Source organism: Diabrotica virgifera, chromosome 8 (genome assembly GCF_917563875.1).
Source record: "Diabrotica virgifera virgifera chromosome 8, PGI_DIABVI_V3a".
Classification (NCBI taxonomy): domain Eukaryota; kingdom Metazoa; phylum Arthropoda; class Insecta; order Coleoptera; family Chrysomelidae; genus Diabrotica; species Diabrotica virgifera.
Window position 1 is genome coordinate 149,027,851 of NC_065450.1, and position 18,907 is coordinate 149,046,757.

An 18,907-nucleotide genomic window follows, 5' to 3' on the forward strand; every position below is an offset into this window, starting at 1 on the left:
AGTAATATAATAAAATATTATGTAGATATAACATTTTTATATGTCTATTTGTCACCGTGTTGTGTAATTATATCCGAAACTTACGTGTCAGTTAGAGAAGCTCTGTGGCGTAGTTGGTAGAGCGTTGGGTCAGTGATTGGAAGGTCGCACCGGTCGCAGGTTCCAATCCTGGACGATTCATATTTTTATTTAATTTTTGGTTGTTTTAATAATTTTTTTTAAAGTGGTAGAAAAGAAAGTTAGTTTAATATTTAAATAAAATACAAATAACCTGTTAAGTATATTTACTTCGTTGAAATTATATAATAGAAGAATAACTTCTTACGTGCGTACAAAGTACACACACATTCTTTTTTCTACTGTCAGAGAAAACAAAAAAAAAATTAAACATTATTTTTCGCTTAAATTCAATGTTAAAGCTGCCACCCAACTGCCTCTTTGCAATTTGTTAAGCGAAAAGCAATATTTATCAGATAATTATTTTTTTCTGTTTTCTGACAACAGTAAAATGTTGTCTGAATTAAACAAATTTCTTACATTTCTTCTTTTTGTGTGAATTAATTTAATTCAAAAATTATTTTTTGGCCACCCTATATAAATAATTATGGTAATGTTTACATCAATGAAAAGAGAATTGAATATACTTTCAAATGAACTATCACACACCCGCTATTCTCATTAAAAAAATTATCGATTACGTCATCATGCTCAGATGGATTACGTTCCTAGTATGCCATTTATGCCAAAAAATCACAATTTAAAAATAGAAATCAACCTGTTCCGGGATATTTCTACAGAATCTTCAATTAACGAAAAAATGAATTTATTCAATCATTTTGCCCCTCACCATACAACAGTTTTGTGTCCAGCAGTATACATATTCACATTTTCTAGCAGTACGGCCTACGAGGCTTCATTTGAGTTTGGCAATTTTTGTTGTGATATCCTCGACTTCTGTTTTTGTTCATTGATTTGATCGAAAATACAGGTTATTTATCCCTTTAAAAGTTAATCTCAATATTTAGTTTTTATCAGACTATTTTTTATTTATTTTTGGTGTATTTGTCAGCAAATACACCAAAATATCTGCACCAAAATCATTTGGAGTACCTAACATTAAATATTACTGCCTAAAGTAAATTTTACTGCCTAAATAATTTATACTAAGACTATTATTAATTACCTTTAAATCAGTGGCATCATTTACTGGCCCATGCTTTTCTTTAAAAAAAATTATAGCTTCATCTAATATCTTTTTACTTATGATCTTGTCACTACTTGGGATAGTCTTCATACTACTTGCAATTTTTTTAGTGCTTGATACCACTAGATCTCCATCGATATTGGGCTTAATGATTTCTTTTTTAATGCTTGTGTTAATTTTTACAATATTTTGTGTTACTTTAGTAGAAGATGACTCTGAAATGTGTACAAGTAAGGTACGACAAATTAAACGATATGCGAATAATAAAACGATAGACGACATTAAAAACAATTTTATGAAAAATGAAGAAGGTAAGAATAAGACATGGATGACGACAGAGATTCTGCAGCTAACTGAAGAAAGAAGGAAAAACAAGAACGATAACTACATGTATAAAACATTATAACGAGAGATGCAAAAAAATTTCAAAGAAGCCAAACAAAAGAACTGAAGAAAAAATTCCAAGAAATAGAAATTCTACAAAGAAAATACGACGACTTCAACGTGCATATGAAGGTAAGCGGAATTACAGGCAAATGTAAAAACAGAAGAGTAAGTAAACTTGTTAAAAACAATGGAGAAATAATCTGGAAAAAGTGAGTATTGACAATACCTCAAAAAATTACATACGAAATTTATTGTTTGATGAGAGGATGAGAGGGGGTACCAGTACCCAATATATACGGAAACAGGACCAAATATACTGATAACAGAAATAAGAGCAGCCATAATATCACTAAAAGAAGGGAAAGCTCCAGGGCCAGACGGAGTACAGTCTGAATTTCTTAAACTTCTTGGTAATTAATCTTTAAGAATACTATGTAAAATCTTCAATAATATATCACTATGACACGGGCAATACTCCAAAAGATTAGCTACTTTCAGAATTTATTACGTTACCAAAGAAACGGGGAGCAAAAAAGTGCGTAGAATATAGGCTAATAAGTCTAATGAGCCAAATATTAAAACTTTTTGTTAAAATTATACATATCTCACAGTATACAAGCTATGCGAAGAAAGAATACAAGACACACAGTTTGGATTCATGAAAAGGGTAGGGACGAGAGATGTACTGTTTAGTCTACAGGTATTATTCCACTGATGCAGAGATATGACTTGTGATATTTACACCTGCTGTGTGGACTACCAAAAAAAAGCATTTGATATACAGTTCAACACCGAAAAATGATGGATGTTCTAACAAAAGCCCAAATGGATGATAAAGACCGGCCTATAATATGAAATTTATACTGGAACCAATCAGCCACAATAGAACAAATCTTCAAGATGAACCGACAGAAGCGATTCAGATTCTGCGAGGCAGACAAGGATTTATACTTTCACCTATATTATTTAACCTATATTCAGAGAAAATATTTATAGAGGCCTTGGAAAATTGCGAACATGGAATACTTCTAAATTGGAGAACGTCTAAACAACATTCGCTACGCAGACAACACTACAGTCGAACCCGCTTATTGGAATAGCCTTCGTGCCAAGCAAAAATATTCTTATAACCGGGATATTCTAATAACCGATCATTGGTTGCTGGTCGCAATAATAGTGCATACCATGTTAATATGTATGCATATGGTTTTAGATATTTTTATGTCAATAATACAATAGCGTAACTTATTTATTAAAAGACCTAATTACATTAAGTATATTATGTGGATGCATACAGTAATTAATACGAAATTTATGCAAAATATAGATTATGTAAATATTTTCGTATTGAAATACATATAAAAAAATTACTTATTTAGTCTTGAAAAGTAATCGGTAATTGTAGCTTGTTTTTTTATTACATAAAATACTAGTTACTTGTTGCTCTAAATCTAAATTATAAAAATTAGGAAAATTTACATTGGTTTGGCCATTCAGAAAACGTCTTATCTTATAACATTACAAGCGATTAAGATGGGCGAACTGTTTTTTAAAAATTTTATAACAGGCAAGTGGGTGGCAATATGTACAGTTTGTACACAAAGGAAATTATTTTATGACCTGAAAATGTGAATTTGTCGGCGACCGATTGAATTGGTACTCATAACAAACTACACTCGGGTGCAAAATTAACCGGACACCTTAAAAATGGGTAATTTTTGATGTCCCGCAATTCCTAAACCTGTGGTCCGATTTAAGTGATTTTTTAATATGTTATAGCCTTATTCGTTAACAATACTGTTTTAATAATATTGTTGCTAAACAGGTAAATTTTCATTGTATACGAGGTGTACCAATGAAACTGTGTTTTTTTCTTAAACTTCGCATCACCCTGTGGAATATTCTAGCATTTACAAAATACTGAAATTGAAATCTAACTACAGCCTCATGTTTTCCAAACATTTTGCTTTTTGGTTCATTCGCGTACATTGGACCATAAAAAAGTTAGCTACTTTAACAACTAGCCAGCTTTTTCCTCAATACAGGGTCTTTTTAAATAAGTATAATTTCAACACCCTCTATCTTAGAAATTAAGCATTTGCGGACATAGGTTTATAAAGCAAACTGTCATTATTTTCTCATGTAGAATAACTCCATAAAGTTTGCCATGCTTATTTAAAAACATACTGTTTTGATAAAAAACATGGCTAACTGTTAAAGTACCTAACTTTTTAACGGTCCAACATAAGCGAATGACTCAAAAAACAGAATGTTGAGAAAACATGAGGCTATATTTGGGTTTAAATTTGAGTATTTTGTAAATGTTAGAATACTCCACAAGGCGATGCGAAATTTTAGAAAAAAACACAGCTTCATTGGTACACCCGGTATACAATGAAAATTTACCTGTTTAGCAACAATATTATCGGAACGATATTGTTGAAGAATAAGGCTATAACGTATTAAAAAATCACTCAAATCGGACAACAGGTTTAGGAATTGCGAGACATCAAAAACTACCCATTTTTAAGGTGTCCGGTTAATTTTGCACCCGAGTGTAATAAAATATTTATTACCTGACAACCCTAATATAAAACAGCACTATATGCCGTCGAGGCCCTTGGCGGGAAACCATAATACAAGACAATTTAAATTTTTAGGAAATTGTAGGTAAAAATTTATTCGTCGACCTGAAAAATATTCTAATAAGCGGTATTATTTTATTAATACGTATTCCAATAAACAGATAAATTTATTAAGGAGTAAATGGAAACTTTCGTGGCCTCGAATTTATATTCCATAAACCGGGATATTCCTATAACCGGTACTCTAATAAGCGGGTTCTACTGTATTATTTTTGCAGACAGTTTGAACAGTTTACAGCAACTCATAAACAAAGTAAATGAAGTAAGTGAAAGATTTGGACTACAAGTAAATCAAAAACTAAATTTATGGTCATCAGCAAAAATAACGTTAGAGAGGTACAACTCCTTATCAAGAATACACCACTGGACCGAGTAAAACAGTATACCTATCTTGGAACAATAGTAAATGAAGAATAGGATCACTCACAAGAAGTAAAATGTAGAATAGAGAAGGCTAGGAATGCCTTCAACAACATGGCCAAACTCTTTAAAAGCCACAAATTTAAACTGGAGATAAAAGTAAGGCTCCTACGATGTTATATATTCTCAATATTGTAGTACGATGTTGAATCCTGGACACTCACTGAAGCGATGGGGAAAAATCTTGAAGCCTTTGAGATGTGAATATACATGCGAATCCTAAGGATATCATGGACGGACAAGATAACCAACTAGACCGTACTACGAAGAATGAGACAAGAAAGAGAAATGATGTTTAGAATTAAAAAGAGAAAGTTAAAATATGTTGGACACATAATGAGAAAGGCACTAAATAGAGATTACTATAAATAATCCTCCAAGGCAAAGTATTAGGAAAGCGAGGTAAAGGAAAAAGAAAAATATCAGGGTTAAAGAACCTGAGAAAATGGTTCTCAATAACAACAACTAATATATTTAAAACATCAGTTAATAAAATAATAACAGCCAGAATGATCGCCAATATTCGAAACAAATAGGAACAAAAGAAGAAAGATACGATAAATCTAAGGGATATTAGAAATAAAAAGAGTCTTAGGATTATCATCCTGGTTTTTTTTAATTAATGTTCAACACGCTTGAAAAAAAATATTCACTAATGCTAAAAACACTCAATGAGGTTTAACTAATACAAAGAAATCAATAGAAAATATATTTAGAGAAAATTTAAATACCACTTCTCGAGAAAATGAATTTATTCTATAATTTTGGCCCTAAAATAGTAAAATTATAATTGTTACCTCTTTGTCTTTCTCCTGAATCTTTCGTCCTCGCTGGTTGTGTGTTAAGAAATTCTTTTAAGGAAGTTCCCAAGTTAATAAGCTGTTTTTCACTTAGGGAAGTAAGTGAGAGATCAAGATTATTTAATGCCCTAGGTTTCTCGGTGGGATCTAACGAAGTAAATTCTAAAAAGATTATAATTAGTTATCGTGCCTTTTTTCATAAAGATAACCAAACCTTTAGATTTCTCAGACCGAGCACTAGACAACTCGTTTTTAATTAATTTTGGTTTTCTGGAAGATTCACTTTGTTTCTCACAGCTTTCTAATGATGCTAGGTCTGGAAAAATAAATTTATTTTAGAACGTCTGATATATAATAAGTAACCTATATTTGATAAATAAACCGTCTGATAAATTTATGTTAAATAAACACAATGAATAAGCTAGAGGCATTTGAGATGTGGATCTATCGACGGATCCTTAAAGCTCCCTGGACCGCAGAATAACAAATGAAGGAATCCTGAGAAGAATTAGTACAGAACGACAACTGCTATGCACAATTAAACTTTAATTAAACAGAGAAAAACGGCATACCTGGGGCACCTAATTAGAAATGAAAGATACCAGGTTCTGCAAACCTTAATTGAAGGAAAGATCGAAGGAAGAAGAGGAGTGGATAGGAAGAAAATGTCATGACTCCGTAATGTCAAACAATGGAAAGGACTAAGAAACATAGGAGATCTAATACATACTGCAAGGGATAGAGAAAAATGGTCAAACGTGATCGCGAACATCCATTAGTGGATTGCATAAAAAGAAGAAAAAGATAAATAATATTTTTTGCAGAATAGTCAAATGTACCTTTTGACAAAAGTTAACATTAAAATCATATTTTTCTTTATTATCTATTTTTATTCTTTTATCTATTTTTTTCTTTATTATGCTTCATTGTATTGAGAAACTCTTCTACTGAATAATACGTCTTTTAGATAGATGGACTTTTGTCATTTTACGGAACTTGAAGATGTGTTGCAGCTTTGAGTTGTAGACGGATATGGTTGTACAGGTTTTTTGTGGAATATAATATAGATTTCTTTACTAAATCAGAGAACGGGATCGGTAAATGGACATCAAAAGTTGAATTTCTGGTGGAGTAGTCATGATCAGGTCTTGCTGGAAAGACATGCAGGTGTTTACGAATTAAGCAAACAGTTTCTAAAATATAAAAGGATAAAAGGTTAAAATTCCGTCATCTTTGCAGTAACGTCTGCAGTGTATTGTTCTTCTGAGGAAAAACAGATGTCTTATTGCTCTTTTTTGTAATTTAAAGTAACATCTAATTGGGCTGCTGTACTACTCATAGAACCCAAAAAAGAAGACCATATCGAATATGACACTCGAACAAAAAAAAATATATTATTTTAGATGACGCTAAATTAAGTTCCTTTGAAGCAGATCTTATAGCATAAGATATAGCATCTTTTCGGCGAATAAACAATTATGTTGTTATTATCAACGGCCCAAAAAACCTATAATACCACCATCAAATCACGGCGACCTAGAATTTCCCACGGGACCCCTTATGTTGCGACTTGACTATTACCTGTTTCTTTCTTCAGTAGCTCTAGTTGTTGACCTAAACCTCCTTCGTGTTTAGACGAGGCAAGTTTAATGGACGTAGAGTTTTCCCACGTGTTTTGAGTCTGACCACTTTCTGGATTATCTAAAAATAATGAATAAATATTAGACCGGGTGTTTTTAGACTTACTGGACTTTTATTTCGGATTGTTTAATATTTTTAAACAATAAAAAATAAATATCTTTATTTATTTTGCAAAATTTTACTTGTTATTTTCTTATTATTATTAGTACAAATAGGCTATTGATTATGTATTTTAGAAAGGAACTACAACGTTAACGCGGTTTTATTGTTTCGTATAGTCAATGGACCTCTCAGTATGAAAAAACCGCGGAGTGCTACCATTTAAAGGGGTGCTTTTTAGAGAAAAGTGTGAATTAGTCCCTAGGCACAGGGCGAATTAGGGTGAGTTCTATGCAAATTTGGTGCAAACATGTCTACAGGAAAATTGTTTTAGGTTTAATTTACTATAGAAATATCACATTTTAAAGTTAAAAATATTTTTTTCACAAAAATATATTCAAAAGAAAAGCAAGAAAAAACACGAAAGATAGCAATTTTGTTTTTGTCCCAAAAATTTTTCAATGGGGATATAGGTATAGGCATTGCTTCCCAGAAAAAAATTTCCACCTTTTTTCTTTAAAGTGACGTTGGTATAAGTCTCTATTATTTATAATTTTCAAATTATGATTTTTCAAAAATTAGCCACTCACAGCGATTTTGGGACATTTTCATTGTTACTTCGCAAAGATTATTCGGTAACTTTTTCTACGCACCTTTAGGTATAAAGTGACCTATGATACATTTAATAGGAAGCAAAGTCAATTATCTTTAAAATGGTCTATAGTAAAAGGTTGTGTGACTGTTTTTAAGCAAGATATGGTTTTTCCAAATTTTATGCTTTTAATGATTTTTGATACATTTTACGATTGTTTTTAAATTTCTCATTATAACTTTTTTTATATTTTTTATGATTTATGTTCAGATTTGCATCCTTTTATCATAAATATTATATCACTTTATCAGAAATCCATCATTGTTTTTTATTGTATTATTATTGTATTCTGTTATTTATTGTATTAGTATATTGATTCTGTTTAATTTTGTATTAGGGATAGGATTGTATATTCTTGATTGCATCTGGCTGAATGACTAATGTCTATGCCATTAAATAACAAAAACCTTTTTTTATTGTATATTAAGGTATACACATTGTGCAATAAAAAAGAAAACTTATTTTATTTACGTTAAAACTGTGTATTGTAAAAAATTCTAGGACTATTTTTAAACAAGATTTGCTTTTTCAAAATGTCACATTAGTCCTGTCGCCAGGGGGGGTACAACGGCCTCGTTAATTCAGATGGACTTACTCAAGTTTTTTTTATGTATTTTGACCCGTAGAACACGAATTTTTTGGGTAACAGTTGATCCGGATGTCGATAAGATTGTTATAGACCAAGAACTTGAGGAATCAAATAACAGCGATTTTTGGCAAAACAAAACAATATTTTGTATTTTTTGGGCCATTTTAAGTAAAAAATATTTCTACAAGTTTTTTCGTAGGATGCACAGTTTTCGAGATAAACGCGGTTGAACTTTAAAAAAATCGAAAAATTGCAATTTTTGAACCCGAATAACTTTTGATTAAAAAATAAAATAGCAAGTCTGCTTACCGCATTTGAAAGTTTAAGTCAAATTTTATCGGTTTTGATTATTTGCATTGGTAAAAATTTATTTTTTTATTGTTTAACAAAGCTATAAACACGTAGGGTTTCCCGTGCTTTTACATGCGTTTTAACGCATGTAACGTAGAAATAGTCTTGATTGCACTAGTACCTATTCTACCTACTCGTTCGATTTTAAATGAGAAATCATAGAAACATCACTCACGCACTAGTGGTTTGTAGCTTTGTTTAACAATAACACAATAAATTTTTAGCAATGCAAATAATCAAAACCGACATAATTTGACTTGAACTTTCAAAGGCGCTAAGCAGAATTGCTATTTTATTTTTTAATCAAAAGTTATTCGGGTTTAAAAATTGCAGTTTTTCGATTTTTTGAAAGTTCAACCGCGTTTATCTCGAAAACTGTGCATCCTACTAAAAAACTTGTAGAAATATTTTTTGCTTAAAATGACCCAAAAAATACAAAATATTGTTTTGTTTTGCCAAAAATCGCTGTTATTTGATTCCTCAAGTTCTTGGTCTATAACAATCTTATCGACATCCGGATCAACTGTTACCCAAAAAATTCGTGTTCTACGGGTCAAAATACATAAAAAAAACTTGGGTAACTCCATCTGAATTAACGAGGCCGTTGTACCCCCCCTGGCGACAGGACTACATACACATGCAATAGATCCCACTAAGCTGGAACCATATGGATAACTTTTTTATTATTAACTTTATGAAAAAAAGTTATTCTTTATAAAATTCTTTGCATAGTCTAAAACCTAAGATGCAATCATCAGATATAAAGTTTTGTCAATAGTGTACGAGGTATGTTAAAAAATATGAATATCGCTCAAGAGTAAAGTAGCTTCATATTTCAAAATATCGAAAAGTGTTATTAAGACAATTTATCTGGAATTAAAAATTATGTTATAATATGTTATTATATTCTTCTAATTAAAAAAAATGATAAATTTTAAAATTTTTCTCAAATGGACATCCTACGGATATTTTGTTTAAAAATAGTCCTAGAATTTTTTGCCATACACCATTTTAAAGTAGAGAAAATATGCTTTTTTCGTTTCACAATGTATATACCTGAATGTACAAGAAAAAAGTCATAATGAAAAATTCTAAAAATAATCATAAAAAATATCAAAAATCATAAAATTATAAAAACTTGAAAAAGCATAACTTCCTTAAAAGTAGACGTACAAACTTATACCTTTGATTGATAAATACGGAGTCAGTAAATTTATCAGTCAACGCTTATACAATAGACCATTTTAAAGGTAATTGACTTCTCTTTCTACTCCAGAAATGCGTAGAAAAAAGTTACAGAACAATATTTGCGAAATAATGGGGAAAATGGCCCAAAAATTCTGTAAGAGGCGAATTTTGAAAAATCCTATTTCGGAAAATGTAAATCCTAGAGACGTTTATCAAACGTCATTTTAAGGACGAAGGATGGTAGTTATTTTTCGCTAAAGCGATGCCTATACCTATATCCCTATGGAAAAAAGTTATGGGGTAAAACACAAAATTGCTTTCTTTTGTGTTTTTTCTTGTTATCCTTTCGAGTATATTTAAGAAAAAAAATATTTTTGACTTTAAAATGTGATATTTTGATAGTAAATTTAACCTGAAACAATTTTCCTGTAGACGTGTTTGTACTAAAAGTGCATAGAACTCACCCTAATAATTAGTTAAATTTGAAAAACCCGCGGAGTGCTACTATTTAAATAGGTACGTTTTTGAGAAAGGGGCGAATTAGTACCTAGACACAGGGTGAATAATTCACCCTGTGTCTAGGGTCTAATTCGACTCTTTCTCAAAAACGCACCTATTTAAATGGGAGCACTCCGCGGGTTTTTCAAATTTAGAGGTCCATTGACCATATGAGATAATAAAATCCCATAAACGTTGTAGTTCCTTTTAGCTCTCTTATTTTAAACATATAATCAATAGCCTAAAAAGGTAACAAAATGATAGGCAACTTAAATATTTATGTAATATAGTTTTTTTTTAATTTATGTGTCTCGGCAGCGATGGCCATTGACACAAACAATATTAGTTATGCAATAATTAATTACAATAAGGACTTAAAACTAATTATTACAACAATTAATTTCTAAATGTTAAATAACATTAGGTAAAAATTATGAAGAAAAAAAAATCGAATATACAATCATTGGATATTATAGAGACGTACAACTAATTATGAAATTGCTTCGGTCTTCTTGGGATACTTCGGACGTTGTTTAGTCATAGTAGCAGTTGCATATGAACTAGTAAGATTACTGGAAGAATTGGGTCCAGACATGGTGATGCTAAGAGTGGGGGAACATTGATTTAATTTGTTAGTCATGTAGTCTAAAGTGTTTTGAATTTGTTTATGTTACGCTTTGGATGTCTGGAAATAAGTGATAACCTTGGATACATCACTGCAATACTGGTTGCCTAACCGTTGGCGTCCGGTGGGACGGGATAGCAACAGTGAAAAACTATTGATTGTTTGACACTGAGTGTGTTTAAGTTGGAAGATTATCAAGTAAAACATCTCTTACTGACTGAAGTTACAGCTTGTTCTTGATTATTAGCACGTAACACAATTGTTATTAATCACTATTTGAGCGAAAACTAATTTTAATAACTAGTACTTACAGTAATAATTACAAATTTCGGCACCAATTTACAGTTCGATACATACACGTTCTGACGTTAGTTTGACAGCCTGTAATATAGTTAAAAAAATACAAATCCGCCAAACCCGGTAAAAATTAGTGGCTCACACGATATTCCAGCTACAAAAGATCTGATGTGAATATTACGTGGCAAAAAAATGTATGTTAATTTTTATGGAAAATAAAATTATAGATTTATTTTTAAAGATGTTTCCATAGTATCTGTTAAATTTGAAGTAAAATGCGCCATAAAAGGCCTCAAATTGTAAACTATATTAATGCTACTATTTTGTGGAACGTTTTACTTCAAATTTAACAAATACTATGGAAAAATCTTAAAAAAATAAAACTATAATTTTCCCTTTGTCACATTATGGCTCAAATCGTCTAGGGGTTATAATTCAATAAAATTGTGTTTTGACTAGGAAAGTTTTGGGGTAGTTCTGATTTCTTTCATTATATATGTATTTTGGTCTCCTAAATCCGAATATGATGTTTGCGGACAAAATTTCTTGACGAAACATTGAAAAAATCCCGATAATAACGAAAAATTTCTGCTTTCTCCCGCATTTTGCTAAAATCTTGAAAACTATTAATTTTTAATAAATGATCATTTACTTTTTTTTGCAGACGAACCGTTCGGTCTAAAGTGTAAATTGAAAATTTCCAAAACTTTGCAAAATCCACTTTGTACATTCCAAAACTGTAATTATTATTAGAATGCTGTCATTTGATAAATTTCTCCTAGTATCTAATAGTGGAATTATTTCGTTACTTCTTCTCCACATACCATATCCTTTCAAAACGTTGGTTACCATCATAGCTATCTTAATTCTATTCACTGCCACCCTAAATAGCATGCTTGTATTAACACAATACCAATTTTGCAAGTTCTTTAACCATGATGTTCTTCTTCGTCCTGACAACGTTTGCCTGCTATTTTTCCTTGTATAATATTTTGCAGCAACCTATATTTGGGACCTCTCATTACATGTGCGAAATACCCCAGTGTTTTTGTAATATTGATATATAATTATATGTTAATGAAAAAATTTCACGATTCACAAATTGATTCAAAGCAAGCTCTGGAGGATGCTGATATCCTAATTATCACAACACCTCTTGAGATGGCACCGTTAAATTAACATGTGACAGTGAAGGAGGAAGATAATCTGAAACCAGGAAAAGGAAAGGTTTCGCAAAGCTTCTACAACCCTCATCTGGCTGCTGGAAAAATCCTAGTAAACCATATATTATCCCTAAATGCGATGGGTGGTTGTGATACTACTTCTGCATTGTTTAATCCCGGGAAACTGAAATTCCTTAAAAGTGCTGCAGAAGAACACAGACTTGCAACCAATCATTGAGGCTTTTAAAGACCCTAATGCACATCGAGATGAGCTTTCCATAGCAGGAAACAAGTTTCTCATGGCTCAACATGGAAGAAAAAAAAATACTAGTCTGATCAATTTGAGATACATACAATATGTATCTTCATCATACAAAAATAAGACCAACATTACCTTATTACCTTCTACCGAAACTACTTCACGAGAGCATTTACTTGAGTTAAGAATTTAGAGTTTAGAGTTTTACTATCAAGTGCAAGTGCAGCTTATATCAAGTCACACATGAGGAGCAACAAAAAGATAAAAGTGAGTGGGGTTGGAAAAAAGCTGCTAGTGGTCTCGTGTCAATGCCAACTACTTTGGACCCTGCACCAAGCTCACTACTACGGCATATTTCTTGTAAATGTAAAAAGAGCTACCAGTGCAATTCTGGATGCAGGAAGGCGGACTTCCATTTTTCCCCAATTTGCAAATCATGCGAAGAGTGTGTGATAATGTTGAGCCCCCGGAAGACAGCTATGATATAGACGTAGAAGAAACTGAAGAAAGAGACAGAAGTATGTAAAATCTCACAAGTTATTTCGTCATCATTCGTCTCTCCTTGATTTATGATCATAAGTCAGTACCTCACTACCTCTTTATTTTCCAGTAGAACGACTCCCGATACTGACTATGGAGCAATCAGACCCTGAGCCAGGACATGACGACATCGAAGAAGCTCAGCATACTGAGGAAGATATGTTTAATCTCACAATCTCTTTTGCAATCCGCAATCCTCACCTCTCCTTCAGAAATGACACCATCTCTTTTATTTTTCAGAACAAGCAGAATATGTATCGAGACCCATCGTCACCGCAGAACCAGAGCAAGGACTTTCTAAAAGACAACAGATCATATAATTTTATATTAAACAACATTTTGTATTTTAATTTGTTTTGTATTTTTAGTTGTAATACTGATAATCATGATATTCTAGGTTTTATTTTGTATGATTCTTACATTTTGTGATATTAAGTTTGTATAATTTCGACCTTTTTTTTTCTTTTTAATTATTTCCAAGGAAGTTTGAGTACTTCATTTTTTAATTAAGTGTTCAGAAAACTAGGAGAAATTGATCAAATGACAGCATTCTAATAAAAAATAAAGTTTGGGAATGTAAAAAATGAGTTTTTCTACGAGCGTGCAAAAATGTCTACTTTCGCGCTTGCATTTTAGTTTAGAAAGTTTCACTTTTCCGCACGCGTGTTACTTTTCCGCACGCGTGTTACTTTTCCGCACGCGGTTTTTACTTTTCCGCACGCGTGTTAATTTAGATATGTTAATATGACCTTAAAGTAATTATAATACATGCAGTAAACTAATATTTAGATATTATTTACTAATTTATTTCAAATATATCTTATTGTGTTCCTGTTTTAATGAAATTAACGCGACAATTCGATGAAATAAAATTATTTTGACATAATATTCGAAAGTCAAATCGATAGACAATAACAGTCGTTTTGAATCATCGACATTAAAACCAAGATCGTCGCCATGCTAACTAATTATATTGAAAGTTTGGTTTTGACAACCTTGTCAAAGAATTAATATGTGTATGTATTTTCATATTAATTAAATTAATTTATTAATATTTGGTAATTTTTTAAAGACTTTTAGAAAAAATATTGTTCCTAACTCTTGCAGAAAGTCTCTTTTCCGCACTCGACTGATTGCCGAACTCCCGCTTCGCTTCGTTCGGCAAACTGCAGTCGCGTGCGGAAAAGAATGACTTTCTGCACTTGTTAGGAAAATAACTATTTGCAAAGCCCGGTAAAAATTGGCCAATTTTAACTTGCCCTTTAGACAGAACGGTTCGTCTGAAAAAAAGTAAATAGTGATGTTTGTAGAGAATTTGAAGTACTTTAAAATTTATGTAAACAGACCATTTACTAAAAGTTAATAGTTTTCGGGATTTAAGCAAAAAAGCGGGTAAAGACAGAAATTTTTCGCTTTTTGCGTGATTTTTTCAATGTGTCGTAACGATATTTTGTCCGCAAACCTCATATTCGGATTCAACAGCCCAAAATACATATATATATATATATATATATATATATATATATATATATATATATATATATATATATATATATATATATATATATATATATATACAGGGTGAGGCAGATAAAGGGCCTATTAGAAATATCTCGAGAACTACAGGTAAGAAAATCCTGAAAATTGGAATACAGGGGTTTTGAGGTGTGAACTATTTAATGAAAATATTTTGATCTCTCTGCTACTTCCGGTTATACCGGAAGTTGACTGTAACTTCGTTTTTTTAAATGAGAGGCCCTATATATTTTTACATTTTTGGATATTCCTCGATTTCTTCTTTCTTTAAATGTAAGGTTTTGTAATATTATACATGGTAGATTAAAAGATATTTACGTTTTCTTATTAATATCGTAGCAACATTCACACCCTGTAGGATGGTAGTAGTTTGACATAATAAACTCTATTTATGTTCAAATGACTTTTAATATAGTCTACTATTGTTAGGAATTATTGGTATAGTTAAATTTTTCATTTTAGTATACAGAGTTGGACGAAATTCGGAATGAGTATTTTATGAGTTTTCTTAAATAGAACATCCTGTATTTTAGTATTGTGGTGAAATGTTATTTTATGGTACTTTTAAATTTCTTAAGCATTCCCTATACCTAACTGCTTTAATTTGTGAGTTATTGGTGATTCAAGCCAAACATTAACTGCAACACAAAATATGTGAAATTGTATTAGGTTGGCCGTGAAAATATTCAATCACAAATAATTTTTTGGAAATAAATACATATTAATCTAGACTGATACTTAAAATTGCCAATAATGGTTGAGCTATCAAACTAAAGCAGTTAGGTATAGGGAATGCTTAAGAAATAAAAAAGTACCGTGAACTATCATTTCATTACAATACTAAAATATAGGGTGTTCCATTTAAGAAAACTCAGAAAATACTCATTCCGAGTTTCGACCCACACTGTATACTAAAATTGAAAATTTAGCTATACTAATAATTTTTAACAATAGTAGACTATATTAAAAATCATTTGAACATAAATACAGTTTATTATGTCAAACTACTACAATCCTACAGGGTGTGAATATTGCTCCGATATTAATAAGAAAACGTAATTATCTTTTAACCTACCCTATATAATGTTACAAAACCTTATATTTAAAGAAAGAAGAAATCGAGGAGAATCCAAAAATGTAAAAATATACAGGGTGTCCCATTAAAAAAACGAAGTTATAAGCAACTTCCGGTATAACCGGAAGTACCAAGTTGATGAAAATATTTTCATTAAATAGATCAGTTTTCAAAACCCCATTGTTCTAATTTTCATAATTCAGTTGTCTTTAGTTCTCGAGATATTTCTAATAGGACCTTTATCTGCTTCACCCTATATAATGAAAGAAATCAGAACTACCCCAAAGCTTTCCCACTAGGGGGTTCGTAGAATACAAATTAACTGAATTATTACAACACTAAACTTATGACAGGGCAATTAGAGTTCATATCTCGTTCATATGTTCGAGGTCATGTCTCCATCGAATGTACACTAGATTTTTCTTTATATTCGAAACAGGTTGTAAAAAAAAATATTGGGATGTCTGGAAAAAGAACTTAAATTGCCCGCTCACGTTCAGCGTCGCAACCACTAGACCATTTCGGCGATAATGGTTATATGGATTATACTTTGGAGCTCGATAACTTCTAAACGACTTTTAGTCTCTAAACATGAGTTCGAAACAAGTCGTGTTTGATGCACCCAAAGTTAAATATAATATCTGAACGTAATATAGAATTTAGTGAGTGAAAACCGTTTTTTCCTATAAGAAATGAATATGATCATACCTATGCGCCCTATAATTTAAAAATTCGAATTTTCCCAGATATAAGGTATACACCGTTAGGCTCGTATGGAGTGCTCCTACAGACGCTCAATTATTGCCATTATTGGCGTAATTCGTAGGTTAAAATTTTGAGTTATTGTCGAAAAATTAAAATTAATTTTCAAAGTTATTTTTTTCAGTTTTTCGGCTATAATGAGACGTGTGTATTTCTGAACCTGAATATTTATGCACCATTTGAAAGCTGAACTCAAGCGCTATTGATTTGTTGCATTTGCTGTTTTCATGTCTATTTTTAGATTTTAAAAATATATTTATCCACAAAATATTCCCTGTTGTACCTACCCAGTCCTACAGCTGTCTTATAGGTGGTCAAAAGTCACAAACTACACCGGTTCTCAATTGATCCGACCCCGTCACATAACAAACAAAACTCAGATCGGTGTAACTTTTCCAAAAACATACAAACATACATACATACACACAAACATTTTCCTATTTTTAAATAGAAATTGAGAAAAATTTCTGATCTCGGAAACTTTTGAATGGTATAACCGGTTTTCAAAATTAGACATGCGTTAGAACGGTAATGATCTGTACTATTAGAAGCCGCAAAGGTAGGACTTAAATTTTCGAAATATTTGGAAGTTTAGGGGGCGGTAAAACCAACACCCGTAGACCAAAATGGATGGTTGACATACGAATTGGCGGAGGACATTTTGAACACTAGGACACTATGTCCCTGTAAGTTGTATCCATATGGAAAACGTTTTTATTATTAAATTTACGAAAAAAATTTATTCTTCATAAAAAGTTCTGCATGGTCCGAAACCTGAGATTTAAAAATCAAATATCAATTTTTCTGAATATTATACGAGTTCTGTTCAAGAGAAAAGTAGCTTTATTTTTTACAATATTGAAAATTGCTATTATGAAAAGTTTTTTGGAATTAAAAACTATATTCTAGTGTGCAATTACATCTTTCTAATTGAAAAAATAATTTTAGAAAAAATATGGAAAACTAACATTATTTTCAGTTATTTCAATTCAGATAACTCTTTTATTATTAATTTTACCAAAAAAAGTGATCCTTAATAAAAAGTTTTGCATGGTCTAAAACCTAAAATACAACCATCTTATGTCAAATTTTATCAATTTTATACGAGGTATGTCAAAACATATGAATTTCGCCCAAGAATAAAATACGTTTATTTTTCAAAATATCGAAAATTGTTATTGTGAAAAGTTATTAAGGATAATTAAAAACCATGTTGCAGTGTGTAATTACATCCTTCTAATTGAAATATTCTGAACTATAAAGGTACTTACTTTTGATCTAAATTTATCTTTTTTGACATACCTCGTATAAAATTAATAACATTTGACATAAGATGGTTGTATTTTAGGTTTTAGACCATGCAAAACTTTTTATTAAAAATTACTTTTTTTCGTAAAATTAATAATAAAAGTGTTATCTGAATTGAAATAATTGAAAATAATGTTAGTTTTCCAGAATTTTTCAAAAAAAAATTCAATTAGAAGGATATAATTGCATACAAGAATATAGTTTTTAATTCCAAACAACTTTTCATAATAGCAATTTTCAATATTGTGAAAAATAAAGCTATTTCTTGAGTAAAATTCAAACTTTTTGACATACCTCGTATAATATTCAAAAAATTTCACATTTGATGGTTAAATCTTAGGTTTTTGACCATGCAGAGCTTTTTATAAGGAATAAGTTTTTTTCGTAAAATTAATAATAATAAAAAAATATAAAAATTTTTTTTAAGAAACGCTTTTCTTTAGTTACGAGTGACTAAAATTAAAAATATTATAAAAAAATCAACCAAAAAGCAAAAAATAAAAAAATTGAAAAAATCTAACACATTCGTCAAAGAAAAGCGTGGCGCGTCTTCATCGAATAAACGGTTTTCACCCCACGCTTTTCTTTAACGAATGTGTTAGATTTTTTAAATTTTTTTTTATTTTTTACTTTTTGGTTGATTTTTTTTATAATATGTTTAATTTTAGTCACTCGTAACTAAAGAAAAGCGTTTCTTAAATTTTTTTTTATTTTTTTATTTTTTACTTTTTAGTCTTACACTTTTCAAACATTAAAATATATCGTCATGTTTATTAAAATATGTTAGATGTGCTAACATGAAAAGTAGTCGGAATCGGCAAAAAAATTGAAACTTTATTGTTTATTTATTAAGCATAACGTAAAAAAT

General features: G+C 30.8%; 2 protein-coding genes across 4 annotated transcripts in view; one reads left to right on the plus strand and one right to left on the minus strand.

Annotated features, from left to right (window-relative positions):
* LOC114331900 (orexin/Hypocretin receptor type 1-like) overlaps positions 1-18,907 on the plus strand; it is a 1,700,655-nt gene that overhangs the window by 935,869 nt on the left and 745,879 nt on the right. The window lies entirely within an intron of this gene.
* LOC114331896 (uncharacterized) overlaps positions 1-18,907 on the minus strand; it is an 86,408-nt gene that overhangs the window by 18,276 nt on the left and 49,225 nt on the right. For all 3 annotated transcript variants that reach the window (XM_028281585.2, XM_028281584.2, XM_028281586.2), the window contains 4 exons: positions 7,038-7,157; positions 5,671-5,772; positions 5,454-5,618; positions 1,184-1,419 (listed from right to left, as the gene is read on the minus strand). In XM_028281585.2, the coding sequence (XP_028137386.1) occupies positions 1,184-1,419; positions 5,454-5,618; positions 5,671-5,772; positions 7,038-7,157 (623 nt within the window). The remainder of the gene's footprint in view (positions 1-1,183; positions 1,420-5,453; positions 5,619-5,670; positions 5,773-7,037; positions 7,158-18,907) is intronic.